This window comes from Barbus barbus (assembly GCF_936440315.1).
Source record: "Barbus barbus genome assembly, chromosome: 44".
NCBI lineage: Eukaryota > Metazoa > Chordata > Actinopteri > Cypriniformes > Cyprinidae > Barbus > Barbus barbus.
Genome location: NC_136722.1, coordinates 18,390,640 through 18,414,645, shown reverse-complemented (window position 1 = coordinate 18,414,645; position 24,006 = coordinate 18,390,640). Strand labels below are relative to the sequence as shown.

The 24,006-nt window shown below is 36.7% G+C and overlaps 1 protein-coding gene across 1 annotated transcript in view; it reads right to left on the bottom strand.

Annotated features, from left to right (window-relative positions):
* The window catches only part of LOC306863028 (disco-interacting protein 2 homolog C), a 113,718-nt gene that overhangs the window by 17,702 nt on the left and 72,010 nt on the right, over positions 1-24,006 (bottom strand). Inside the window, exons 6-23 of the mRNA XM_079406177.1 lie at positions 20,942-21,076; positions 19,802-19,921; positions 19,297-19,494; positions 15,413-15,504; positions 14,374-14,484; positions 11,303-11,426; positions 10,334-10,443; positions 8,839-8,941; positions 8,663-8,727; positions 8,481-8,574; positions 7,652-7,771; positions 6,204-6,318; positions 4,512-4,651; positions 4,191-4,327; positions 2,757-2,965; positions 1,407-1,521; positions 748-949; positions 523-632 (exon numbers count right to left, since the gene is read on the bottom strand). Of these exons, the coding sequence (XP_079262303.1) occupies positions 523-632; positions 748-949; positions 1,407-1,521; positions 2,757-2,965; positions 4,191-4,327; positions 4,512-4,651; positions 6,204-6,318; positions 7,652-7,771; positions 8,481-8,574; positions 8,663-8,727; positions 8,839-8,941; positions 10,334-10,443; positions 11,303-11,426; positions 14,374-14,484; positions 15,413-15,504; positions 19,297-19,494; positions 19,802-19,921; positions 20,942-21,076 (2,300 nt within the window). The remainder of the gene's footprint in view (positions 1-522; positions 633-747; positions 950-1,406; positions 1,522-2,756; positions 2,966-4,190; positions 4,328-4,511; positions 4,652-6,203; positions 6,319-7,651; positions 7,772-8,480; positions 8,575-8,662; positions 8,728-8,838; positions 8,942-10,333; positions 10,444-11,302; positions 11,427-14,373; positions 14,485-15,412; positions 15,505-19,296; positions 19,495-19,801; positions 19,922-20,941; positions 21,077-24,006) is intronic.

Below are 24,006 nucleotides of genomic sequence, written 5' to 3'. Positions count from 1 at the left end.
GTGTGCGTATTTATATTTACATAATAAATATACACAATACACACATACATTATGTAAACAAAAACTTTTATTTTGGATACGATTAATCGCGATTAATCGTTTGACAGCACTAATATATATACATATACACACACACACACACACACACAAATACATATATATATTTATATGATTAAAAAAATATATGCATTGTATTTTTTATTACCTTTTATCTATCTGTCTATCTATCTATCTTTCTTAACTTGTAAATATTCTCATTCACTGGCATTTTTTCTCAGTTTTGGACCCGTGTGCTACATAGCCTCTGAGAGCAATTATAAAACAGCTTAAAGCAGCTTATATCACTCAGTATCAGTTATTTAAAATGTACTGAAACACTGCTTTTAAGGACAAATATGTGCTTATTTTTGTGTCTATTCTTGGCTGGATGGGACTCTGTTTGCTGGAGGTGAGGAATGAATGAGAGGGAAGGGAGAATGAATGATGGATGAAAATCGAGGCCCCATGTTACCACACACACACCTTTCTTGCCTGATCATTGTCTTCGATCTGGCCCAGATCTCTGCCACTGGCCTGAGCGATCCTCTTCCCCGAGACCAGGTTTCCTACCATCACAGAGGCGGGTCCAATCTCTGCAGGAGCCAGCAGAGGAAGATCATCACAAACAAACAGACGACAACACACACACAGCTTTTCTGACAGTTCTAATTTTGTACGACATCCAAGGTGACCTTGCCGCAGACAGACCTGGCTGTTTCTGTCTGGGTTTGGGCAGGTTGGTGACGCAGGTGTGAGGGCACATTAGGACGTTACAGGGATGCAGGGAGCCTTCCAAAAACAGCTGCTTGGTCTCCGACAGGTGGATCCCTCCCAGAGGAGTTTTGGGAAGGGTGTTAGCGGGCACCAATGCCAAGCAAAACACCCCGACGTTGTGGATGCTGTCTATCGCCTGCAGAAAGAGATGTATTAGATTGTCAGCTGAGGTTTATAAATAGAGTTTGCAAGGAGCCGAGAAGAGACTGCCAGCTGAGATCTGATGCAGCCGCTGACTTTTACCGATGCCTCAGGGAGAACCAAATTACCAAACGGGAATTCAGAAAGTGGAAGGGAAAAATACCATATTTGCAAGATTAATGACCTACAACAAAAGAGTGGAATGGAACCGTCAGGGTGTGTGGAAATGAAGGCCAGCCTGCGTGCCTGAGTGCGTCTTGTTATTTTTACATGCCAGTAAAGACTCGTAAAGTGCTGACAGAAACTACACAGGTCAGCAGTAGTAAGATCTCTAATTCAGTTTGGATGGGGGTTATGTAGCGATTAAGGTGACTCCCGCCAGACTGGACGGGAATAGCGAGTCACTGCTGTCCGAATTGATCGGCAAGGGTGGGTATAAAAAGGACAAATACCTGCAGCACACGACTCATCCACTGGAAGCTGTCCTCCTCTGTGGAGTCCGGCCGCTGCTCGGCTACGACCACAATTCTCTCGTCATGCAGGACCGTCACAGAAAATACCGCTATCCTGAAGATAGAGACATAGAAAAGAGATTCAGAGCCTCAAAATTCAGCTCCAGACCAACACGTAAAACATCTCAAACCATGAACTGCCCATGTTAGTGTCTGGGATACATTGAACATTACATTTTTATTAATATTACGAATAATTAAATTAACAATAATAATTCAATCATTGTTATAGTTAATAATTACATATATTCATTATTAATTAACCATAATAATATTTAGAATTAGAACAATCAATAACTATAATGATTATATATACACATATCGCACGGCTGTGATTCGGCCGTAGGCACGAGGCCGCATGCCGATATATATATATATATATATATATATATATATATATATATATATATATATACACACACACACACACACGTTTATATATTTTTAAAGATTAATAAGATGTTTTTTTTAATGTAAATAAATATATATATATTAAAACTAACATTTATTATAACATTGTAATACTAAATTAGAATTAATTCTAATAATTAAATTTATTACAAATATTTGAATTATTATTTGAAGTAAATTTTATGTGGATTCATTCATTCAACTAAGTAAACTAGTGTGCTTCAGTGCTATTTATGTATCATTGATTCATTATTATAGTTTTTGAATTAGATATTTATTTTTATATTTACTTTTTTTGTTTTCAATTTGAATTTTAAGCATTTTAAAGACTTGTGATTTTATTGTGCTTTTGTCATTTTCATTAGGTTTTTTATGTCTATATAGTATTTTTGTTTTTATTTATTTAGTTTTAGTTATTTTAGTACTTTAATTTAAACTAAACAAAAAAGAGAAATGTGGCCTCGCCAACAAGCTGAAATAAAATAAGCTTACGTTTTTTAAATACAAGTAGTTTTATTTCAGTTCAAATTTATTTTATTTCAAGTAATGAAAGTGTTTTTATAGTTTTAGTTAGCGATAAAAACATCGCTACATTAGATTATTACTGTAACACTGTGGTTTAGCACACTGTGTAAAGGTCTAAGAAAATTGATAAACAAAATCCAAGGTAATTTCATAGAGGCAACTAAAACAGAACAACTCTACCACAAAACACAGGGTACACGCTCTCGCTCCTGCCACCTCAGCAGGTGTTGAATCCATTTAATTTGCACTCTGCATGTCCACAGCAAACAAGCTCATGTGCTATATATATCACCCGTTCTTTGATGACAAAAAAAATACGCTTTGTTTGGTTGTTTATTTTTGTTGGGTTCTCACCTGCCCCTATACACAAACTTCATGGGCTCCACTGCCAGCGCTGTTGCGACGATATCATCAGCGTTGTGTCTCCGTCCGCTCACCACCATCAGCCCATCCATCTTTCCAGAGACAAATGCCAGCCCACCCGGGCCTATGAAGCCCAGCAGCCCTGTCCGAGTGAAGGGGTACTCGCTGATAGGAGCCCCAGTACTGGTCATGGGGAAAACCTGACAGCAAAACAAAAGCCAAACTTTAAGATAAAACTATACGTTTGTGAATTAAACACTGTATAAAAATGCACTAGAATCTTTGCTTCTGAGTCACTTCTCATCCATTGAACATTACGATGAAATGTTCATTGATTGGTTGACAAACTTAGATTAAACTTCTGGAATTAATGTAGCTCAACAGATTTAGACTTCGTAAATGACAGAAATCTACAAAAATTAGCTAAAAATGCCCAAGATAAACTTTATGTCTCTTTATTTTATTCAGAGGCTAGTGAAAATTTTATTATTTTGCAACCACACAATTTAATGAAATGTCTGAACATTTTTGGTAGCTAAATAGTTTCGGAGAAACTTTTGTATCATTTAGTCATACTTATTGCAGTCTGTTTCCACCTTTGTGAGGACTAAGTACTTTCGTTTTCGTTTTTTGTATTTGCAACTTTTTATCTCACAACTGCGAATTCATATCTGGCAGTTGCAACTTAATCTCTCACAACTGCAACTTTGTTTCTCAGAATTGCAACAAATGCAACTTCATATCTCACAACTGCGATATTTTATCACAGAATTGCAACTTAATATATAAAAATTGTGACTTTATCTCTCATAATTGCAACATTATATCTCACAAACAACTTTTTATCGCACAATTGTGACTTCATATTTGACAATTGTGACAACTGTGACTTAATCTCTCACAACTGCAACTTTATATCCCACAATTGCAATATTTTCTTACAAAATTGCAACCTAATATCTCACTATTCGCAGTTACAACTTAATATCCCCAAATTGCAACTTTATTTCTCATAATTGTAACATTAGTTCTCGTAAACGCAACTTTTTATCTCACAATTGCGACTATTTCATATTGTGACATTTTATCTCACAAATTCAACTTGATATCTTACAGCTGGCACTTCATATCTCATAGTATGACTTTATACTGTATCTCGCATTTAATTTTTCAGAAACTTAATCTCACTATCTCCTGTTTTATTGTTTTACTTTAGGTGAAAACAAACTTCAGATATCAGACTCTGTGCCAACTGGCGTTGAGAAAATGCCCTATTCATTATTTCAGAGCAATTTAACAAACAAGCCAAGGAAAAGACTTTGATCGGAGCACTTTAGCATCTGTTCGAGCAGAGGTCTGGGGATTCTGGGTAGGAGAATCCGCCTAACTACAGCCAAATCGATCTCGCTCTGATAGGACACAAACCTCAAAGGTGTTTTTTGTCATGCCCGAAAGCCCATAATATGACATTCCCGTGGCGATGGAACACACACATAGCTCTCCAATCTCATCTGTTCGGCACAGCTGAGGAACTCCCTCTGGTTTGACCACACACATCAGAGCTGCACATACACAACATCAATAAACACATTACGCACTTTATGAAGCAGTAAATACAGCACGCAGAGAGAATCATACATTACACAATTCTTTCCTTTGATTGCATTAAAACTAAACGCACAATAATATACACAAAGCCACATTTTAGACTTTATCAGAACCAGTCGTGCATGTACATATGTGTACCTCCTGGCATCACAGTGCCCACATCCTGTACAGTGAGTACAGAGAGACGCTCTTCTGAGTCCACTCTGATGACACCATGGCTCAGACCCTGCATAGACAGCACTCCTCGACCCGGCGGCTGGTTACTGTCATCCGTAGGCCTAAAATGTGAAATAACATACCAGATTACAGCAATATATGGAATTATTTCACAGTGACACTTATGCAATGTAAACCTGAGGAAGAAGCTGATCGGTCCAACTAGATCTGATAGATAAGACTAAGCCCTGCCCACACATCCTGTAATATCCACTAATGTCCATAATGTCCTCACATTGACTCTAATGCAATGTAAGCCTTAGAAAGAAGCTGATTGGTCCAACTAGTTCTGATGAAGAAGTTGATTGGTTCAACCAGACCTGACGGACAGCACTAAGCCCCACCCACACATAATGTCCTCTAAAAGACACCCGTATGAGCTAACAGAGATTCTGGCAAAGTACAGCAGGCTTCATTTGAGCGAAATAAATAAAACAGGGTGTGCCGATGAAGTATGCTGGAAATAATAGCTCTGTTCCAAAACTAGTGTGCTGCCTTGCTGTCTGCACACTGCATAGGGAGCTGCCTTTTAAGGAACATTACAAGAAACTGATGTGGAAATCACAGTTGGTTCCAAAAGCATTTGATTAACCTTTTTTTTTTTTATGTTAAGCAATAACGAATGTATATTTATAGTTGACCATTCCTGCAAAGCATATTGGGTGATTGCACAATGCATTTTTTTGGGTATTTTAGAAGGTGGCATAATGTTTTTTTTCTAACAGCCATCATGTCAGGTGTGTACATACTGTTTGATGCTTTAAAATGCTGTCTAGGTAGGCAGCTCATTAAGTTTTGGAACAGAGCAGAAGTGCAGAAATGTTGGACCATCTAGAGCTGAAATGAGAATGAGATATAATGAGGAAGGAAATTATTACCAGAGCGAGAAATATTCTGTGAACCACATGGGCCAAAGCAAATGTGTGCGAAGGGTGAAAAATGAGGTTACGATTAGTTTGCTCTGTAAATCCACAAATGACGATGACGTAACTTCTTTGATGACAGAAACAGCAGAATTACGTATCGTTGGTCGCCTTTGAATCAACTTTTCCCCCCTGACATCACTAGAAAGTGATGTTTTCATTTGTGACACCAGGCTCTTTTATTAGCTTTCAATTCATTTCACTTTTTGTTCAAATTCATACAAGCTGTTCTCATCCTCAAATTTGTCGTGACAGAGAGAAGGTCTGTAAAAATGTCCAGCGATGGAGTTAATCCTGTGGAATGAAAACCATATGCTCTGCGTTTTGTCACGAGTTTGATTCGGTCACAAAGCAAAGATGTCAGGACTATTCAGGGCTGTAATTATGGAGGCAGCCTAAAAAAACATTATTTTCTTGTAAATGGTTTTGGAAAATTGCACTGAAGACATACACATGCTTCGGTAAAGCTCTCTCGATGAACCATCAACATCAATCTGTCTGTCTGACCAACAGAAAAATGGTTTGTGTCCATATTTCTGTCATTTTCCCCTATTTTTTTGGGGGGGGGGGGGGGCTTATGAAACTCGTAAAAAGAAAGACAGAAAGATCTAAATGTTCTGGATGGAAAAGTGAGAGTTTAGTCAAGTTTAGTCAAGTGAGTGAATGGTCAATGTGTCAGCACTCCTCCCACCTCCTGATGGCCACGGTGAGGGCTTCAGCTGAGCTGGCACATGGACAGATGACCTCTGGCCGCAGACCTTTACTCTGGAAGACATTGAGGAACGCGTCACATGATGAGATGGACCCTGCAGAGAACGAGAGAGACAGCATTATGTACTATAATGTGAAGCCTGTCTTATATGACATTTAAAACAGTTCTCACCTTTAGAAGTATTATAACTGTGTAGGGTACAATGGGGAACATAGTTCTTGAAGTGACAGTTAACTAAAAAAAAAAATCCAGTTTAAAGGGGCCATATTGTATACATTTTTAACATTTACATTTTTTTTCCTCCTGAAGACTACTTTTGCTAGTTTGAGCTTTCTTGAAACAACAAGTTTTTTTAAATTTTTTATTAAACAGGTTGTTTTTGCTACTGTATCTTTAAGATTTCTATATGTAAATTACATCTATTGTGATCGTTCACACTTTAGTCCATCATGATGGGCTAAATAACAGAATACATTTGAATATATAAATCTGTGTATTCTAATGTCATATTTCACTCTAAGAAAAAAAGGAAATAAAGAAAATCATGTCTATTTATATGACAATTAAATGTACTGCATTGTGACATTTTGTTACAATTAAATACAATTTTCTCTAAAACTATCATTATCGTGATAAATACATTTAGGAAATTAAACATTTCATTGTCATATCAGTAATAAAAATGTATTTTTATTTCAAATCAATGCTAAATTCAGTACAACAAATCTTATTTCTAATTGAAATTATTTTTAAAATATTATATAATTTATAATGCATTGCATTAATTATATTTTTCAGTAAGCTACTGATAAAATATTATCAGTCCATTATTATCCACATATATTTTCTTTTTTCTCTAAAAATCAAATTTTTTTTCCCCCTTCTGAAGCATTTTCCTGTTTTTTTTTTTTTTTTTTTTTGCAAAATGTGTTTTTTGGACTAGAAAGAGATCCTTGCATTGCAGATGTTCAGCTACACAGCACATCAATATCTTCATCTCAAAAGACCAAGAAAAATCCTGTTTCCCCTCATGCAACCCCTTAAAACAGTTTTCCTGAATATTCCATCAGAAACACATTCACTGTATCTTACTGGCATTTACATTGGCATTTGGATGAACTGGGCAGCAGAAGGAATGTTTTGTCCTTTAGTGTGTCCATTTGTGTACTATGTATCTGTATACGTAAGGAAATGGCTTCAGGGCATCACCTATCCTGATTCATCTCTTCTGTGAGTTATAATCCCAGAGGCCAAATATGAGTCGATACACATTTAAATTAGACACTTATGAATGATGCTTTTAGCTTGGGTGTGTAAATAGCTTCTTAACCCTCAGCTTGTTTCCTGTCAGATGAACATTTTAAGAAACACACAGGTGCGAGAGGAAAGAAAGGGAAAGGAAGAGTTAAAACGCTAGCTGAACTCACATGGGTTGGATCCGTCGGCCACCACCAGCATGCGCAGGGAGCTCAGGTTGACGTCTCTTTGATCTCGGTGAGCGACCAGAGCCCAGTGCATATCCCTTGACTTGACACAAGCTACTTTAGCTGCACACAAACACACAGAACTAGAAATATTACAAGAATGGCCATATTGGACACATCCAAAATCATATCAAATGACACTGTCCCTTACATATGATTAATTCATGAAACATGAGCAGAACGAATTTCTGAGTAAATCTTTCATAAAGCTATCATGATGTAAAGGGTCCCAGCGAGGATTTACAAATGATTTATACAGATATTTGCCCAGTTTATAGCTCATGAAAAAGTTCAAATTTTAGGCACAAAAAGATATTTTAAAACAAAACAATGCATACACATGGATTTCATAAAGAGAGTTGAAAATACTGTAGCATATTAGTTTTTATTAATATTATATTGTTAATATTTGAATATATTTCATTATATATTTTTGGTTAATATTTTCTTATAAATATTCAATTTTTTGTTTCTTTGTTACATTGGAAAGCTAGGTTGATTTTCTTAATGATGACACAAAAAACAACTATTATTAAAATAAATATGATTTAGTTTTGTGTCATTTAGTCAAATACATGGTGAGAAAAATTGCACAAAAATACTACATACTTCTGTTTTTGATCATACTAACTGGACTTAGTAATTGGACTTGTTTTTATGCAAAAAATTATTTGGGAATATTACATATTTTTACCATTGTTTAATCATATCTGACTTGGTGTAAATAGTTTTGCTAAAAAATTGGATTTAGTGTAAACACTGACAGACAGACCTTTATATTGACACACTTTCTGAATCCAGGACAGAGGGTTAACCTTCATCAGGGAGTATGGGATGCTGATTACATGCATCATGTTCATGACACTCTGGGGAAACAGGAAGTTAGATATTAACATCCTGAATGTGGAACATATGATCTTATGTTTACATTTTTTTTTCAGAAGTATGACTTACAGTTAGGATGCCGTGCCACAAACCCACATCCTTTTTAAAGTCCAATACATTCACTATGATTTCAGCTGAAAGACAAAGAGAGAAGACAGATTTACTACATGATTGCCTGAGAAGGGAGATTTAAGGACAATGGACTGAGCTAGAGGTATAATGCGGTGTGTGTGTGTTGGACTCACCCTCTGTGTATCCACAAGACTGCGTTAGGGCCTGGCAGTGTGTAAGAAGTGCGATCCGTGTCACCGTCACACCCAAAACACTCCCATCCTTACAGGTCTTATACTGGAAATCAATAAACACAAGAGTGTCATAAATGTCAATAATTAACACAAATATTAACGCATCAAATCTCTTAATAAACACGGTTTGCATGACGGTTAACGGACTACTGTGGAGATGCATGTAAAAATTACTGGCGATGTCCAGCGAATATTTAAACTTCAAATAAAAACATAAAAATAAGAAATAATATTTTGCATAAATGGATTATTAAATAGTTTGACATTTTCTCACCAATTTTCATCACCATAAAGCCTCCAGACATTTAACCTTTGAGGTTTTTATTCTCATTAGATTGTCATTATTCTAATACATTATTAAATTACTAAATTACAGTAGTACGTTTATTTTAATTCAAATCAGCACAAATTAGTGGGAGTACAACAAATACTACTATATATAAATACTTTTTAATTCTTTTCAATTTAAGCAATGTAATTGTATTTATAAATAATATATATATATATTTTTGTTTTTTCTTTTTTTTTTTCATATTAAATAATCAAAAAATTGTTTTTTTGCTGTACAAAAATGATAATTGGGGGAAATGTGACTTTCTGAATAATATACATATTTTTTCATATTACCAATACAATATAAAAAATTTCATTTTTTTGCTTTCCAGCAATGGTAATATGGTGGAAAATATGTTTTACTGAATAATATTTCTTTTTACTTTACTTTACTTTACTTTTTTCATACTCCATAATTACAATAAAAAACTGCTTTTATGAGCTTTACAGTAACGAGAATGAGATTTGAGAGGAAAATGTGTATTATATCATGATAAAAATCAACAATGCCAATGGTCCTAAAAAAGGCTATATCTTAAATAAAAAATGCATTCTTTTTTTTTTTTTATTTTGTTTTTAGTCGTGATGTATTTTCTTTTGAATATTTTCTTCATACTGTACTGAAAAGGAGTACAGTAGAAAGGAAAGCAAGCATCGGGCCAACACTGGACATCTGACACCCGGCCACTTTGCACAGACTCTCAGATTTCTGGGATCTGGTGAAGAACATTGAGACAGCTCACTCAAAACTGGTTCAGTAACACGAGACCAACCCCACTCCATCAACCAGCATCTCCTACAAGAGTCCCGATTCACAATTAAACAAACATTAATCATTTATCATCCATTATCCAGTGACTCTCTAATGGAAGCAGCTGTGCTCGGCATGCTGATAGGAAATATTGATTTCTGTGGCTCGAGACAGAATATCTACCAATCAGATATCATAAAACAATTAAAGTGGCTGGTGGGGTGCAGCACATGGAAAACAATCCCAGACTGATGGTTTCCATTTCAGGAGAATCTTTGTATGTACGGCCAGTAAAATGATTTGAATAAGCTGATATTTCCATAACGGTCATAATTGCATGGGTTAGCTCACCTCTATGTAGGCGGTGTCGTTATTTGCATCTTTGATGTGAGGGAACCAATCACGTGGTGGCTTGGACAGGTGTTTGGACTCTGTGACGAACCATAGCAGCTTTGGCCATCCTGATGAGTGGGTGGGACCAAACAGAGAGAAAACATGAATATTTATACAATTCTATTAATATTCATGCAGCTTGATGATTCAACCATGACTATCATTATCATTATTAGTGGTGATTATCATTCAAAAGAACGATCGTGAGTGATTAGTGTGACTGGCTAAATGACTATGTGCGTCGGGATGTTCGTCTTTTCTCCGTCTCGGGCTAAATGACTATCCTCTCGGGACTTCTTAATCATTACAACAATATCAGACTCATTACCTCTACGTTTTCTATTTATACCCTCTCTCGTCTTACTGCGGCCCAGACAGGGCAAAAAACGCTGACTGCTAGTAGTCTGGCTAAGATAACATCACGCACACATGATAAGGCCCATCATGCTCTTGATTTTCGCTTGCCACCCCACACAGACTCTCACTATTCAAGTATATTTTAAAATGCAATTTATTCCTGTGATGAATTTGAAGAAACTGAGAAATGGTTGAATAATTATTTTCTTAGTGCACAAAAAGCATTGTCGTAGCTTCATAAAATTAACATTGAATCACTGATGTCACATGGACTATATTTAATTATGTCCTTACTATATTTCTAGGCCTTGAACGTTTCAGTGTCATTGCTGTCTATAGAGGGTCAGAAAGCTCTCGGATTTCATCAAAAATACCTTAATTTGTGATCCAAAGATAACCGAAGGTCTAACGGGTTTGGAACGACATGAGGGTGAGTAATTCATGACAGAATTAAAATTTTTGGGTGAACTATCCCTTTAAGTTGTGGACTAGATTTTATTCTGAAAAACAAAAGTCTGCCTACGTGACACAAGACATCACTTACATAAAGTTGTGTATGAACGGACTGACCTTTGAACTGTGGTATTTCGCCAGTGGGTCCTTTCGGAAGGCCTTTGTGGCAGGCGTCACTGGTTAGAGCTACAGTAACGCCACAACTGCCCAAGAGAAAGCCAATCTGTTGACTTCCTGCATCCTAATACACACACACACAGAAATAGGCTAAGACCAGGTAACATCCATCATCAGTACAGCAGCAAAATACACTGCAGGGGAGGTGACGGCCTACTTATTACAGACAGCACACTGAGGAATCATGTTTACCCATAATACTTGAATTGCATCTTTTATGTTTGATGGTGAAGTTTTAAAATCACCTCCACCTGACAAATGTCCATGTCACTTTTTTTACATAGTAAAATATCAAAAATGGTACTTCATAATACATGTTTTTAAAACATTGTAAAATGATGGTACTCTTCAGTACTTTTTAATCAGTGCACTAGGGCTGCATGATTAATCAGGAAAAAAAAATCACGATCTCGATTCATACATAAATGCGATCTCATTTCTAAATAACTGCGATTCACTTCCGTGTACTTCCCTGCATTCAGATCATGCTGCATTCACGCGTTATTGGTCACACTCACACAATAACAAAACACTATTAATTCACCAATCAATCATAAATCTCGATCACTTTTCTCCTCTCCCTCATTGGCCACGTTCCGCTGTCACTCACGTGACGTGTAACAAGGCAGCAGACCTAAACGGAGATCCTATGCATTCAAATCGCTCTTGCGGTACTTTGATGTCATACGGTGATCATTCAATCTGCGCAGCGCTGCTTCAACGGGGCGTCAGCATCAACGCTTGACGGAGGGCGTGTCTGAAGCTTAGTGCTGACCATGGTGCTGACGCGCCGTCATAGTGATAACAGCCAATCGCATACTTTTCTGGTGCTGCATGAACGGGATTGGCTAGCGTCTGCGCTAGGGTATTTGCATAAGGCGATCTGATTGGCTGACGCCTGCGTTGGAGCTTGAAAAGCTTTCAACTTCTGCCACGTGCTACGCCAGTGAAGCGACGCGAAGGACCCTTTTTTTTGTTTTTATTCGAAGAACTATAACATACAACATGTTATCAAGAAACAAAATAATAAAAAAAGGAAAAGAGAAAGATAGAAAGACCTTACAACAAACAAAACAGTTGCCAGGGGGAGGAAAGTATTAAACTTAAAAAAACAAAAACAAAAAAAAAACAAACAAGAAATACATATATACACGTATATATTAAATCAAATAAATAAATAGAAAATTCACAAACTTTCAAAGTTCTTACAGCTTTCTTATTCACAGAGTCTCTGATACTGTCAATATAGATACATATTTCAGTTAACAAAACCATAAAATTGGGTTTTTTATTGGTAAATTTACACTTATGAATGTTAAATTTGGTCAACAGAACAAGTAAATTAAGTAAAAGTACGCGACGCCAGGGACCCACAATTCAGTTCGGCAACGCTTGACGTCACTCCATTCAAAGTAAACAAGGGGCGTTGACGCCGATGCCCCATGTGAATGTGAATATTTTTATTTATTATTGTTAATGTTCTCTTATGTTCAACAACTTAAAGCTTTAAAATTATTCACTTTAAGGGGTCTAAAATAAAGAAAAGCGACTATTTTTTGTTACTCCAGCACTTTATTATAATGAATGTCCTGTGTTTTTTTTTTTTTTTTTTTTTTGTACTTGAGTGCAATACATTTTGGTTGAAAAAATGAGAATCGTGTAAGAGAATCGTGATCTCAATTCCCATGGAGAAAAATCGTGATTCACATTTTAGCAAGAATCGTGCAGCCCTACAGTGCACCCTTACAAAAAAGTATTCAGAATTCCCACAGTACTACTATGCTTGTATGTTATCATAGTACTACATGTTAACATCATACAAAAAAATTTTTAAGAGTACAATCTAAGGGGTACATCAACAACATCCAAAACACATTAAAAAAAACTTGGTATTACCATGGTACTTTTTTGTAAGTGTTGTAGCATGGTGATACCAAATATCAAATACCATTCTAATCACTTAGAACAAAATACCATGATATTACCAAGTTTTCTGAAATACAATTTCAGAAGTATAATTTCAGTTCCATGGTAAAGTACCATGGTGCTACCATGGTACACATCCAAAAAACATGGTAGTACCATGATATCTTGTAAATACCATTGTAATCATTCAGTACTATAATATATATATCAAACTACCATGATATTGCCATGTTTTCTGCACATGTAACATGGTACTGTCATGATAATTTACAAAGTACCTATAAATATCATGCAAACCATGTGAATATGGTAATCATTTAGTATCATGTACTGGTGATCCCCTAGCTCAAACAGTAAAGAGTGACAAATGCCATGCCAAAGTTATGGGTTCAATACCCAGGGAATGCTTGAAATTGTATATTTTGAATACATTGTAAGTGGCTCTATATAAAAGTGCCATGGTATTATCATTGGACACAATCAAATGACCACGATTCTTGCACAGTACTCTTCTGTAAGACTTATGCTGTGCTATAATTCAAAAATGCAGAAAAACACACAGCTGCTTTTGCACTGGACAGAAGTTTATTGGTTTCCAAAGTGCAACGCATGCAGAGGAAGCCAGAGAGTGTTCTGCCAGTTTCCAGGTCCTTTCCTGGAATTTTTGGACGGACGAGGGATCAGACTGGCTCTTGCCAAAGCTGCTCCCCTCCTTTACTTCGACCACTAAAATTCAACATACATATCTGAGGCAATACCTCAGCCTCAAGGGGTTCGAGCCGATACATTCACCCTGACATTCCAAAAAGATAACGGATCTCAAAAATAGACAGCACACCGGAGAATGAGACACAGCATTATTTACAAGGCCAAGTTTCCAGAAGGCCTTTGTAACACTTTGCCATTAAACATAAATAATAAATATATATTAATATTTTGCACTGTACTGACTGTCAGGTTGGCACTCGACAGTGTGAGTCCATGCTGGGAAGAAGGAATGTGGGTAGGCGTTATGGTGTCAAAAATCGAGACGTGAAGGCTTGAAAATGTGACAGTCATTCATGGTGGAATATTTAGAGTCTCACCTTTCGGGTAAGTGGCACTTCGATGGGTACGGGCACCACCTCTGCCAGCAGGCAGCCGTAAAAGGCGACCATAAAGGCAGCGGGATCGTTGTTGGGGAACACAAGAGCCACCTGCTCGTGAAATGATAAGAGAGGAAAGGTGTCAGGCTTCAAACACGAGCGTATGCTAATCTGACAAGGACACGCTTTAAAACCGAGGCATGCGGCAGGAAATGCCACTCTGTCATTAAAGGAATGTTCTGGGTTCAAAGCAAGTTATGCTCTATGTTCAGCATCTGCAGCATGCTGGCGATTACCACAATAATTTTGGCTCATCCCTCAGAATGTAAAAACAGTTGCATTCACTGCATGGAAGGTGCAAAGCCTTCTGAAGATTTAAATGTAGAAACATGCAGCTCGAATGTTGTGTTGTGAATTTTGTTGACACAAACTTTAATTTTTCTGTAGAAAAAAATAAGTTTTGAGGTTTTAAAGTGGTAGTACACCCAAAAATGTAAATTCTGTCTTCATCATTTACTCAATCCAAACCTGTGCATTTCCATTGTATTTTTTGTTCAAACAATGGAAGTCAATGGGAACCGAAAATGTTTAGTTACCAACATTCTTCAAAATATCTTCTTTTGTCTTCCACAGAAGTACAAAAGCCATATTGTTTTGGAATGACAAAATGAGTAAATAATGACAGAATTTTCATTTTTGGGTGAGCTATTGCTTTAACTTGTGAAGCTATCTAAATCTTTTAGCAGTGTGAGACATTATTTTACACAATAAAAAAGTGAATGCATGCAAATGTAACTTTTCATAAATAATCTTCTTAACACTGTTTAATCAGTTTTAAAATTAAACTAGTTCATTTAGAAAAATATGTATTTTAACACTCATTCCTTGCCTTACAGACTTCCATTCAGAGTGCATTACTGTATACCAAATTATTCTCAGTGGTAATCGACAGCATGTAGACGTTAACTAGTACCGATCATTTCTTTAATGAGGTGCTTTACTGAAGTGGTCTGGTTCTAAGAAGTTCTGTCACACTCACCCGGTCTCCTGGTCGGACCATAGGTTCCTGCTTGGTGCCCAGTTTGTGGAGGATGTTGTACGCTACTTTGATGCTCCGAGACCAAAGCTTGCCTGTGCAAAAGGAAGTACATGCTAAATAACTGTACTTAAGGGGTCAATTCATCAAACGTGCCATGCAGTTATCAAATCTCATAGTGTCTCAGTGTATTCAAATATTCATTAAAGAGTTTGGTGGTGGATTTTTTTTTCTCTTTTGCTCATCAAGGCAGAATTTATTTGACCAAAAATATTGTAAAACAATAATATTGCGAAATTTTATTACAATTCTTAAAATATTTTCCTATTTTTATTTAAAATTTAAAATGTAATATATTCCTGAACTTTTCAGTGAATAATTGATTCAGCTGCCTTTTGTTCCTCATACAAAGCTATCATGTGACTTGAGAAGACTAAAACAGATACAAGTAGGGCTGTATACCTTGGAGAACCTGGCGATACGATACATACCTCGATACACAGGTCACGATTCGATACGTACCTCGATACAGAGCTGTCTCGATACGATTTGATACAATGTGACACGATTCGATACGATTCAATAAAAATACATGGGCCAGAGCCAATTAGTTAATGCTGAACACATTTACTCAACAAACAGAACTCTGCATTTTTCTTCAATTTATTGAAGACAAAGTGCATTATAACAAAGTGCATTTTGCTTAAATATTTGCAACTTTAAGTGCTCTGATTAATTGTACACAAATTGTATTAATCTGGAAATTACCACAAGTCAACATTTAACTTTCCAAGGGTACAGTCTGAGCTCACACAAGCACAACATCTTCTTCTTATTATTCTTAACTTCTTATTAAATCTTCTTATAATTCTTTTTTGTGACACCATGTACTGCCATAACATATTTCACTATGAAATCACATCTTGCTTTAACATTTTCCATGAGTTTTTTGAAACTCACGGGCGCCGCTGCGCCCCCTAATGGCTGGGCGGAGTATCGATACTAAGGGCTAGAATATCGATACTGTATCTTTTTTTATTATATCGGTATGTATCTAAGAATCGATATTTTGAGCACACCCCTAGATACAAGTTGTACTTTTTCTTCATTTAGATAACTGTAAGCATGAAAACAGCAAGTAAGAAAAAGAAAAAAAGTGAACAGATTCCATAGACTGAAAGACAAGTGAAGGACAAACATGGACTGGGACCAAATGACTTGAAGTTTAAGCATCTGGTTATCTTCTCTGTCCTGCTGAATTTTTGACCTGCTATTATCAGGATTTAACTTATGGCTATGAAACCCCAATGAAAGCAAAGCGGTGCAGAGATAGCGATCTTGCTCTGCGCCTGCGTTCTGTGGAAAGTTAATTACTCTTTTGATTTGGGCAAGGTTTTTAACGAGCTGAGAAAGAGGGTGATAGTCCCTGGTGGGTTCTGGGGAGGGGTTTTATATGCCACACAAACAGCCATTGCCATTAATTTTCTGCCTCACACTGCAAACCAAGGCAATGGAGGTTGTCTTTTGGTGGGGGCTTTAAGCGTCTTCATGAGTCTGTACGTGTGTGTGTGTGTGTGTGTGTGTGTGTGTGTGTGAAGACGAAGAAGTCATTAAGCTCAGGTGGCTTGATGATCATTTTCAGTTTTTAGAAAAAAGAAAAGATCGAATACCAATCCATTACAGACACACACTGCAATCCCTTCCTCACACTCTCACCCGTGATGTTCTGCTGGCAGGTTCCTCAGAGTAAAATCAGCTGAGAGCCTCACACACACACACAACACAACACAAAACAAGCCCTATAATGATCTCCCTCTCATGACTGAGCATATATAAACAAGGAGACAAGGTTATTTCTGTTAGCATAAGATGAACGCAAGTATATCAGTATATTCGGTGGCCCCAAAAATATTTGGACACTTTTGTCACACTTTAAAACACCAACGCATTAATACAAAATATTTAAACAAGTGACATCTGCAAACAGAAGAAGCTTTTCTGTACCCAACGTCACTTTTAATTTGAAACTCCCGTTTTTTGAAATGTTTGTGGAATGAAATAAAATATATATATTTTTAAATTTCATGTATTAAGCATGACTTTAGTGTCTAAATAGTTTTCATCTTAATGCAAAACAATATTTTATATTATTTAAAATTGGATTACTGTCCTTTTGTGAATTGTTTTACTTGTAATGTGTTTGTGCTATTTCTTTTAAATGAATACTTATTTGTATAAATACTTGGTTTGAAAAATAATTAAATTAGGGCTGCAACTAACGATTATTTTGATAATTGATTAGTTGGCCGATTATTCTTTCGATTAATCGGATAAAAATTATATATTTTATTGACAAAAAACACACTATTCCACATTCTGCCCAATGTCCTTCAAACAAACATGCCAACTGAATGCTATGAAAACATACAGTGCTTAACAATTTATTAGACCACCTGTCATAATAAAGAGAATGTTATTGTCATTTATTGGGCTAATAACAAACTGAAACAACCAAATAGTATTAATTCACACAATAACAAAAATGGTCTCCTAGGCCTTGTAACAGCTTGCAATCTTGCTGGCATTGTTTATATACTTTTTGACTGTAATTGGGTATCTGAAAAAAATATAAAGTGCTCTACCTTTCTTTCATAGATAACAGCAATAATTATATTATAGCATTAGAAATAGCCTACTACTGTTACTAAAGAGCTTATGCATATTGGAGGACTAACCAATACAGAAAGCTAAAAAATGACTTTGGTAATCACCAATGCTGTTAGTTTAGAGCAGCAGTGGCACAAACCTTACATAATTTGTTAAAAACCTTACATAAATTTGTTTTAATTAATTTGTTAAGCATTGTACTGTATATAGTGAATATAGTTTAAATCTCTATTAAAAAATAAAATAATAATAAACATAATAAAGACAAATAAAAACACAAACTCAGTGTTAAGCAACAGGTAAGAGTAATGTTCTGCAGGAACACGTTCACAGTCACGTCTTGCTGTCATTTCTTTATCCTGTAATAAGGCGGCTATGAAGCGTCTGATATTTATGTTCAGAATTACACACTGTTATCCCTTAACAGTTCCTAGTCTCATAAAATACTCGCACTGCATGTTGACTTTTAAACCTTAATTTAACTTTCAACAACAGATATTTCAGCACAATGGATATTGCCGCACCGGCGCTCACTCAGTCTTTTAAACTTAACACAGACTGGCAGGTCCTTTATGCAAAAATGGAAATGCTCGCGTGAATTTGTGACATTTAAAGATAAGGATATGACCGTAAACTGAAAGTTTTTGCGCTGAGGACGCACACGTATCTGTCAAAGTGCCTGAAAGGGCAAGCCATTACGCTAATGCATTAACTTAAAGCTTAAAATAAAGAATTCTCATGTTTTGGGCATCTTGGATCACGTACTTCTCCCGCAGCATCTCATTCTGTTTTTTAGATGCATTTTGTAGAAATGCATTATTCAGTGCTGTTATTTGACACAACCTGCTGAAGTTGGACGTGCACTGTGGGCAGACCCAACTAATCGATAATGAGAATCGTTGTCGATTATTTTCATTATAGATAATAATCTATTTTATCGATTAGTTGTTGCAGCCCTAAATTAAATTATAATTTAGTTAAGCTAAAATATAATAACAAAACAAAATAAAATATAGTAATATAATTTTAAAAATAAGACATTCATAAATTACACATGACTTAAGTGTCCAAATATTTTTTGGGGTCACTATATCATCCTACGTGGTCTGTATTAATATTCTGAAGTATAAGAGAGAAAATATATTATTCTGTTCCAGTATGGTTGTATGAGGATGTTGGGTCATTATATGTATGGCTGTAGTTGAATAAGGTTATTTTACCATAAGTAAGGACGTAGAGGGGTTTGCCGTTGGTGTCCATGGTGGTCAGGCAGGGCGCTTTGGGTGAGATGGTCCCCCAGCGTTGCAGTGCAGCTTCTAAAGATGGTGGCCAATTAGTGACCACTCCTAGTGGTTCCCCTCGAATGGCGACCATCTGAGAGCCCTCTGGCCGTGGCAGGTTGGGGTCAGGCTGCTGGACTGAAAACAGAAGAGGCAAAGCATGGTCATCAGGGAGCCAAAACAAATAGTTGTTTTTGTTGAACTAGTTCGTTTCAATGAACCATGAACTGTTGAATCACCGGTTCATTTGAATCATCACTCATCACTGCTGTTTTTGTGGTTGAGACATATTTCATTAAATGCTGACCACTTAGTTGATTCTATTGATTGATTGATTACAGATCAGAAGAAAAGATAAAAAATATTTTGTATGTCTCTATTTGTTTGTCTAAAAGAAAAGCTCTGAAAAGCTCCAAAAAACGATTATGCTGAGACAAACAATTACCTTCTAGGAGCTCTTCAAAATCGTCAACAAAAAACTCTCGAAGTGGAGGTCGTCTGGGCTGCTTTAGTGTGTTTACAAGTTGCTGGATTTTAGCCGAAACACGACTGCTAACTGGGACTCCTAAGAAGGACACAGATGTGTTAATGCACACAAACACACACAAGCCTGGAAAAAACAAATATTATCATTCATCCATGAATCAAATTTCCTGAATCTACCTGAACGAGCCTATAAACACACACACACACACACACAAGGCTGTCTGGTTTAAAGGACTGGCCATAAACAGATTAGATGGATGGCTAAATGTGCACAACGAAGATGTTCAACTCCCCGCTGTTGTGTTTACTTCCATATCCAACACCTCAATTTTCATCTTACCCCAAACAAATCAATTTTACAAACATTATTGATTAATGCCTCTGACAGATGCAGTCAAATGCGGCCTTCAGGGGTGTCCCCAAGAGATTAAATTAAAGAGTAATAATATAAGAGTGGGATCAATGCCCTCAATCACAGCTTCATAACAGAGGATCCATCAGAGTAGATTTCAGACTGTTTCTATCATCTCTAGGGCTTACATACTTACAACTTACAACTTCATCAACCATTATAACACATACATATATAAAGCGTCAGTAATTTGATAACATACAAGCATGAAATATCAACAAGTGTTGTTTTTGTATTGTTTACATACTATTATAGAATTATTGAATTTGTGTTCTTTTTTATATTTTCAGTTTTTTTTTATTTTAGTTTTTAATAATTTTGTTGTGTGCTTTTAAATACATACTATAATTGTATTTTCATCCTTAAAGCATTACACACTGTAATGCTTTGCATATCATGAACTAACAATAAACAATACTTTTGCAGCATTTATACCAGCTACCACCATTGTGTCCTTAACCCCAGGTTGCTGCAGGGGGACTATATGCAAGTTGCTCTGAATAAAACCGTCTGCCAAAATAAATAAATTTAGGGTGGAATAGAAATGCTAGATGGGCTGTCAAAATGATTGAGGAAAATGGTTCATGTAAATCTTTCAAAGCTCATTGTGATTTTTGAAATGAAAACGTCATTACTGTCTCTGAAACATCACTCCTTTTCTTTCACACACATTTCTCGTGCCCTCACCATCTCCGGTCTCCATGAGTTCGGCGTTGCCATATTTGGGTGTGGTCCGGGGTACGGTGGACACCTGTGGCCTCTCCACCGGAATGGGATGTTCGGAGGTGTAGGTGGTGACGTCCGGAGGGGCTGAGTGATTCTCTGGGTTTGGGAAGATGAGGAGGAATCAATATGTAGAATTTGAGAAACTCCAGCTCAAGTGGTTTTGAGAAATGGGAAGCTGGTGTATAACTGGTTCAAATGTGTTATTCACTGTATCATATATATTGACCAAAACAATGATCAACTTAAGCAATAAACCAGTTAAACTGATCTGTTGCAACTGAAGACCAACTTGGACCAGCTTCAAACCAGTTATCATGTTCCAGAAAATTTATGGCTGGTTCATCAATTTTATTGGCTGATCCACCTACTGTATATTATACAGTGAATAACCAGCTTGATCAGCCAATGACCAACTTGAACACCCTATAAACCAACTGGTAACTGTTTTTTTGCAGCTAATAACCAACTTGGACCAGTTTTAAACCAGCTATGATGTTTAAAAAAAAATTACATCTGGTTCAAGTTGGTCTGATCAGTCTATGTTATATAGAGCATAACAAGCTTGACCAACCAATGACCAAACTGAACTGCCTATAAACCAAGTGGTGACTGGTTTGGTGTAGCTAATGACCAACTTGGACCAGCTTTAAACCAGCTTTCATGTTCCAAAAATGTATAGCTGTTTCAAGTTGGTCACTGGCTGATAAATCTATATTAGACAGAGCATAATGACCAACTACTGACCAAATTGAACCACCTATAAGACAATCGGTAACTGGTTTGTTGCAGGCTGACCAATCTATATTATACAGCAAATAACCGGTCGATCTGAGTTGGCCATTGATCAGCCAATAACTAACTTGAAAACCTATAAGCAGCTAATGACCAACTTTAAACCAGCTATCATGTTCCAAAAAAAATTGTCAATTGATCATTGACTCAATCTATATTATACAGTAAGTATCCAGCTTGACCTGCTATTGACTAACCTGAATCACTTATAAACCAACTGGTAACTGGTCTGTTGCAGCTAATGACCAACTTGGACCAGCTTTAAACCAGCTATCATATTCTAAAAATTAACACCTGGTTCATGTTTGTCATTGGCTGATCAGACTCTATGTTATTCAGCGCATAACCAGCTTGACCAACCAATAACCAAATGGAACCGTCTATAATCCAACTGGTTTGTTGTTCTAACAGGATTTCAGTCCTACCTGGCTTTGATAGAGAGCCCTGCCACTCTTGGCACATTGTTTACAATTAAAAGTAAGAGGGTTGGGGGTAGACAGGAAGTGATTTTGAGCAAACCATGCACATGTCTCAGAGAAAGAGACGGATGGAAGGCAAGAGACACAGAGGAAAGCTTTTTCATCCTTTCCTTAATTACAGTCCCTTTTACTTCCACTCGGTGAGTCCGCTGGGCTTCTCTCTCACCGTTCACCCTCCCCTTCCGATCATAAATTCTCAGCTGTCTGCGGCCTCTTTCTCATTCCCCTCAGCTCGCTTCTGAAATGTCTCTTTCCCATTCAGTGCCCTTGGCCCCACATATTACCATTATGATATCCCCACATATTACCATTATGATATCCCTACAGAGTTTGTGTGGTCTAACGTTTGAGTAAATAAATGTAATTTACCTTTTTTGAACAATTTCAAACGGCAGATGTCAATGGGTGAGCCTTTCACTAAAAGCTCATAAAGTTTCCTTCCATTAAATCCCATGCTCCAATCGAGCCATTCGGAGAGAAATAACCGTCCGTGTGTAATTTCGACACCGGGAATGAGGAGAATGCCAATGAGGCAGCGCTATTCCTCCTCCACCATAAAACACCCAAAACGGCCCTAACAGAAATGTCCACTGTGATCAAGGACGACACAGTTCCAGGCTTTTAGCTGCTTAGCTTTAGTTCAGCATAGATGGGTTTCAATGTAATAAAGTTTTACGCAGACCCTGAGTTTGTATCTGACTGATATGATACATTAATATCATAGATTGGTGTATTTAACTGCATTTCAGTAGAGAATCAGTTAATTTATAGCTCTGTTTCTCCATAAATCAGTCTGTTTCTGACTGACTTTATAAATAAATACATAAATATACAGTATTATCATGTATAAATATAAATCGAAGTATTAGTCATATATCTGGGAGAGATAAGTCAAGCTGTCACTAGTGGCGACAGAATGAACGTGAGTGAGCGAGATGCCTCCTGTCTGAGGAATCGTGCCAAGCACAGAAGGGTACTGTGATGGAGAATGTGACTAAGGAAGAGCACAACCCCTGGACTTGGCTTCTACCCACCATCAGTACTACTTCTAATCTCTCTCATCTCCTGAAGGACTGATGTGACTACCAGTGTAGCTTTTTTAGTGAATCATAAACATAAAATATACTAGTGAAGTCTTAAACAAAGGACTCTTATGAACCTATATTTGTTTAGTGAATCAAAACATACAGCATGAACAGTGTATTCTAATTCTAATTAAATGATCAGTGTAGTATGAATCATGAACTGACTCTTAAGAACTGGTTCTTTTCGTTCTTTTTTTGCGAATTAAAAACATACAGTGCAACGTGTGGCTCAATTCTCAAACAAATGAATCTTGTGAGTCTTTTTTTTTAGCGAATCAAAAACAAACAGCACGACCTTTGTATCCTGATTCAGGGACATAAGCTTGTTGTTTTTAGTGAATCAAACACAAAGTGTGATCAGTGCAGACTGATTCATGAACAAACGACTCTTGAATCAATAGCATACATCATGACATGTAGACCCCGATTCTTGAAACAAATGACTCTTCTGAGCCCGTTCTTTTAAAGAATAGTTCAAAAAGACAAGTTACTAGTCTGAAACCTGTAAAAATATGTAAGGAAGATTAAAATATAACTAAATGAATTGGAATCTAATCAAATCAGAATTAAATCAAATTGCCATGAGAGCTTTGTGAATCTCAATCGAAATTGGGAAATCGATCTCCAGCTCTAATCTCCTGTCTCCTGACTCCCTCCCTGCCTTGTATTC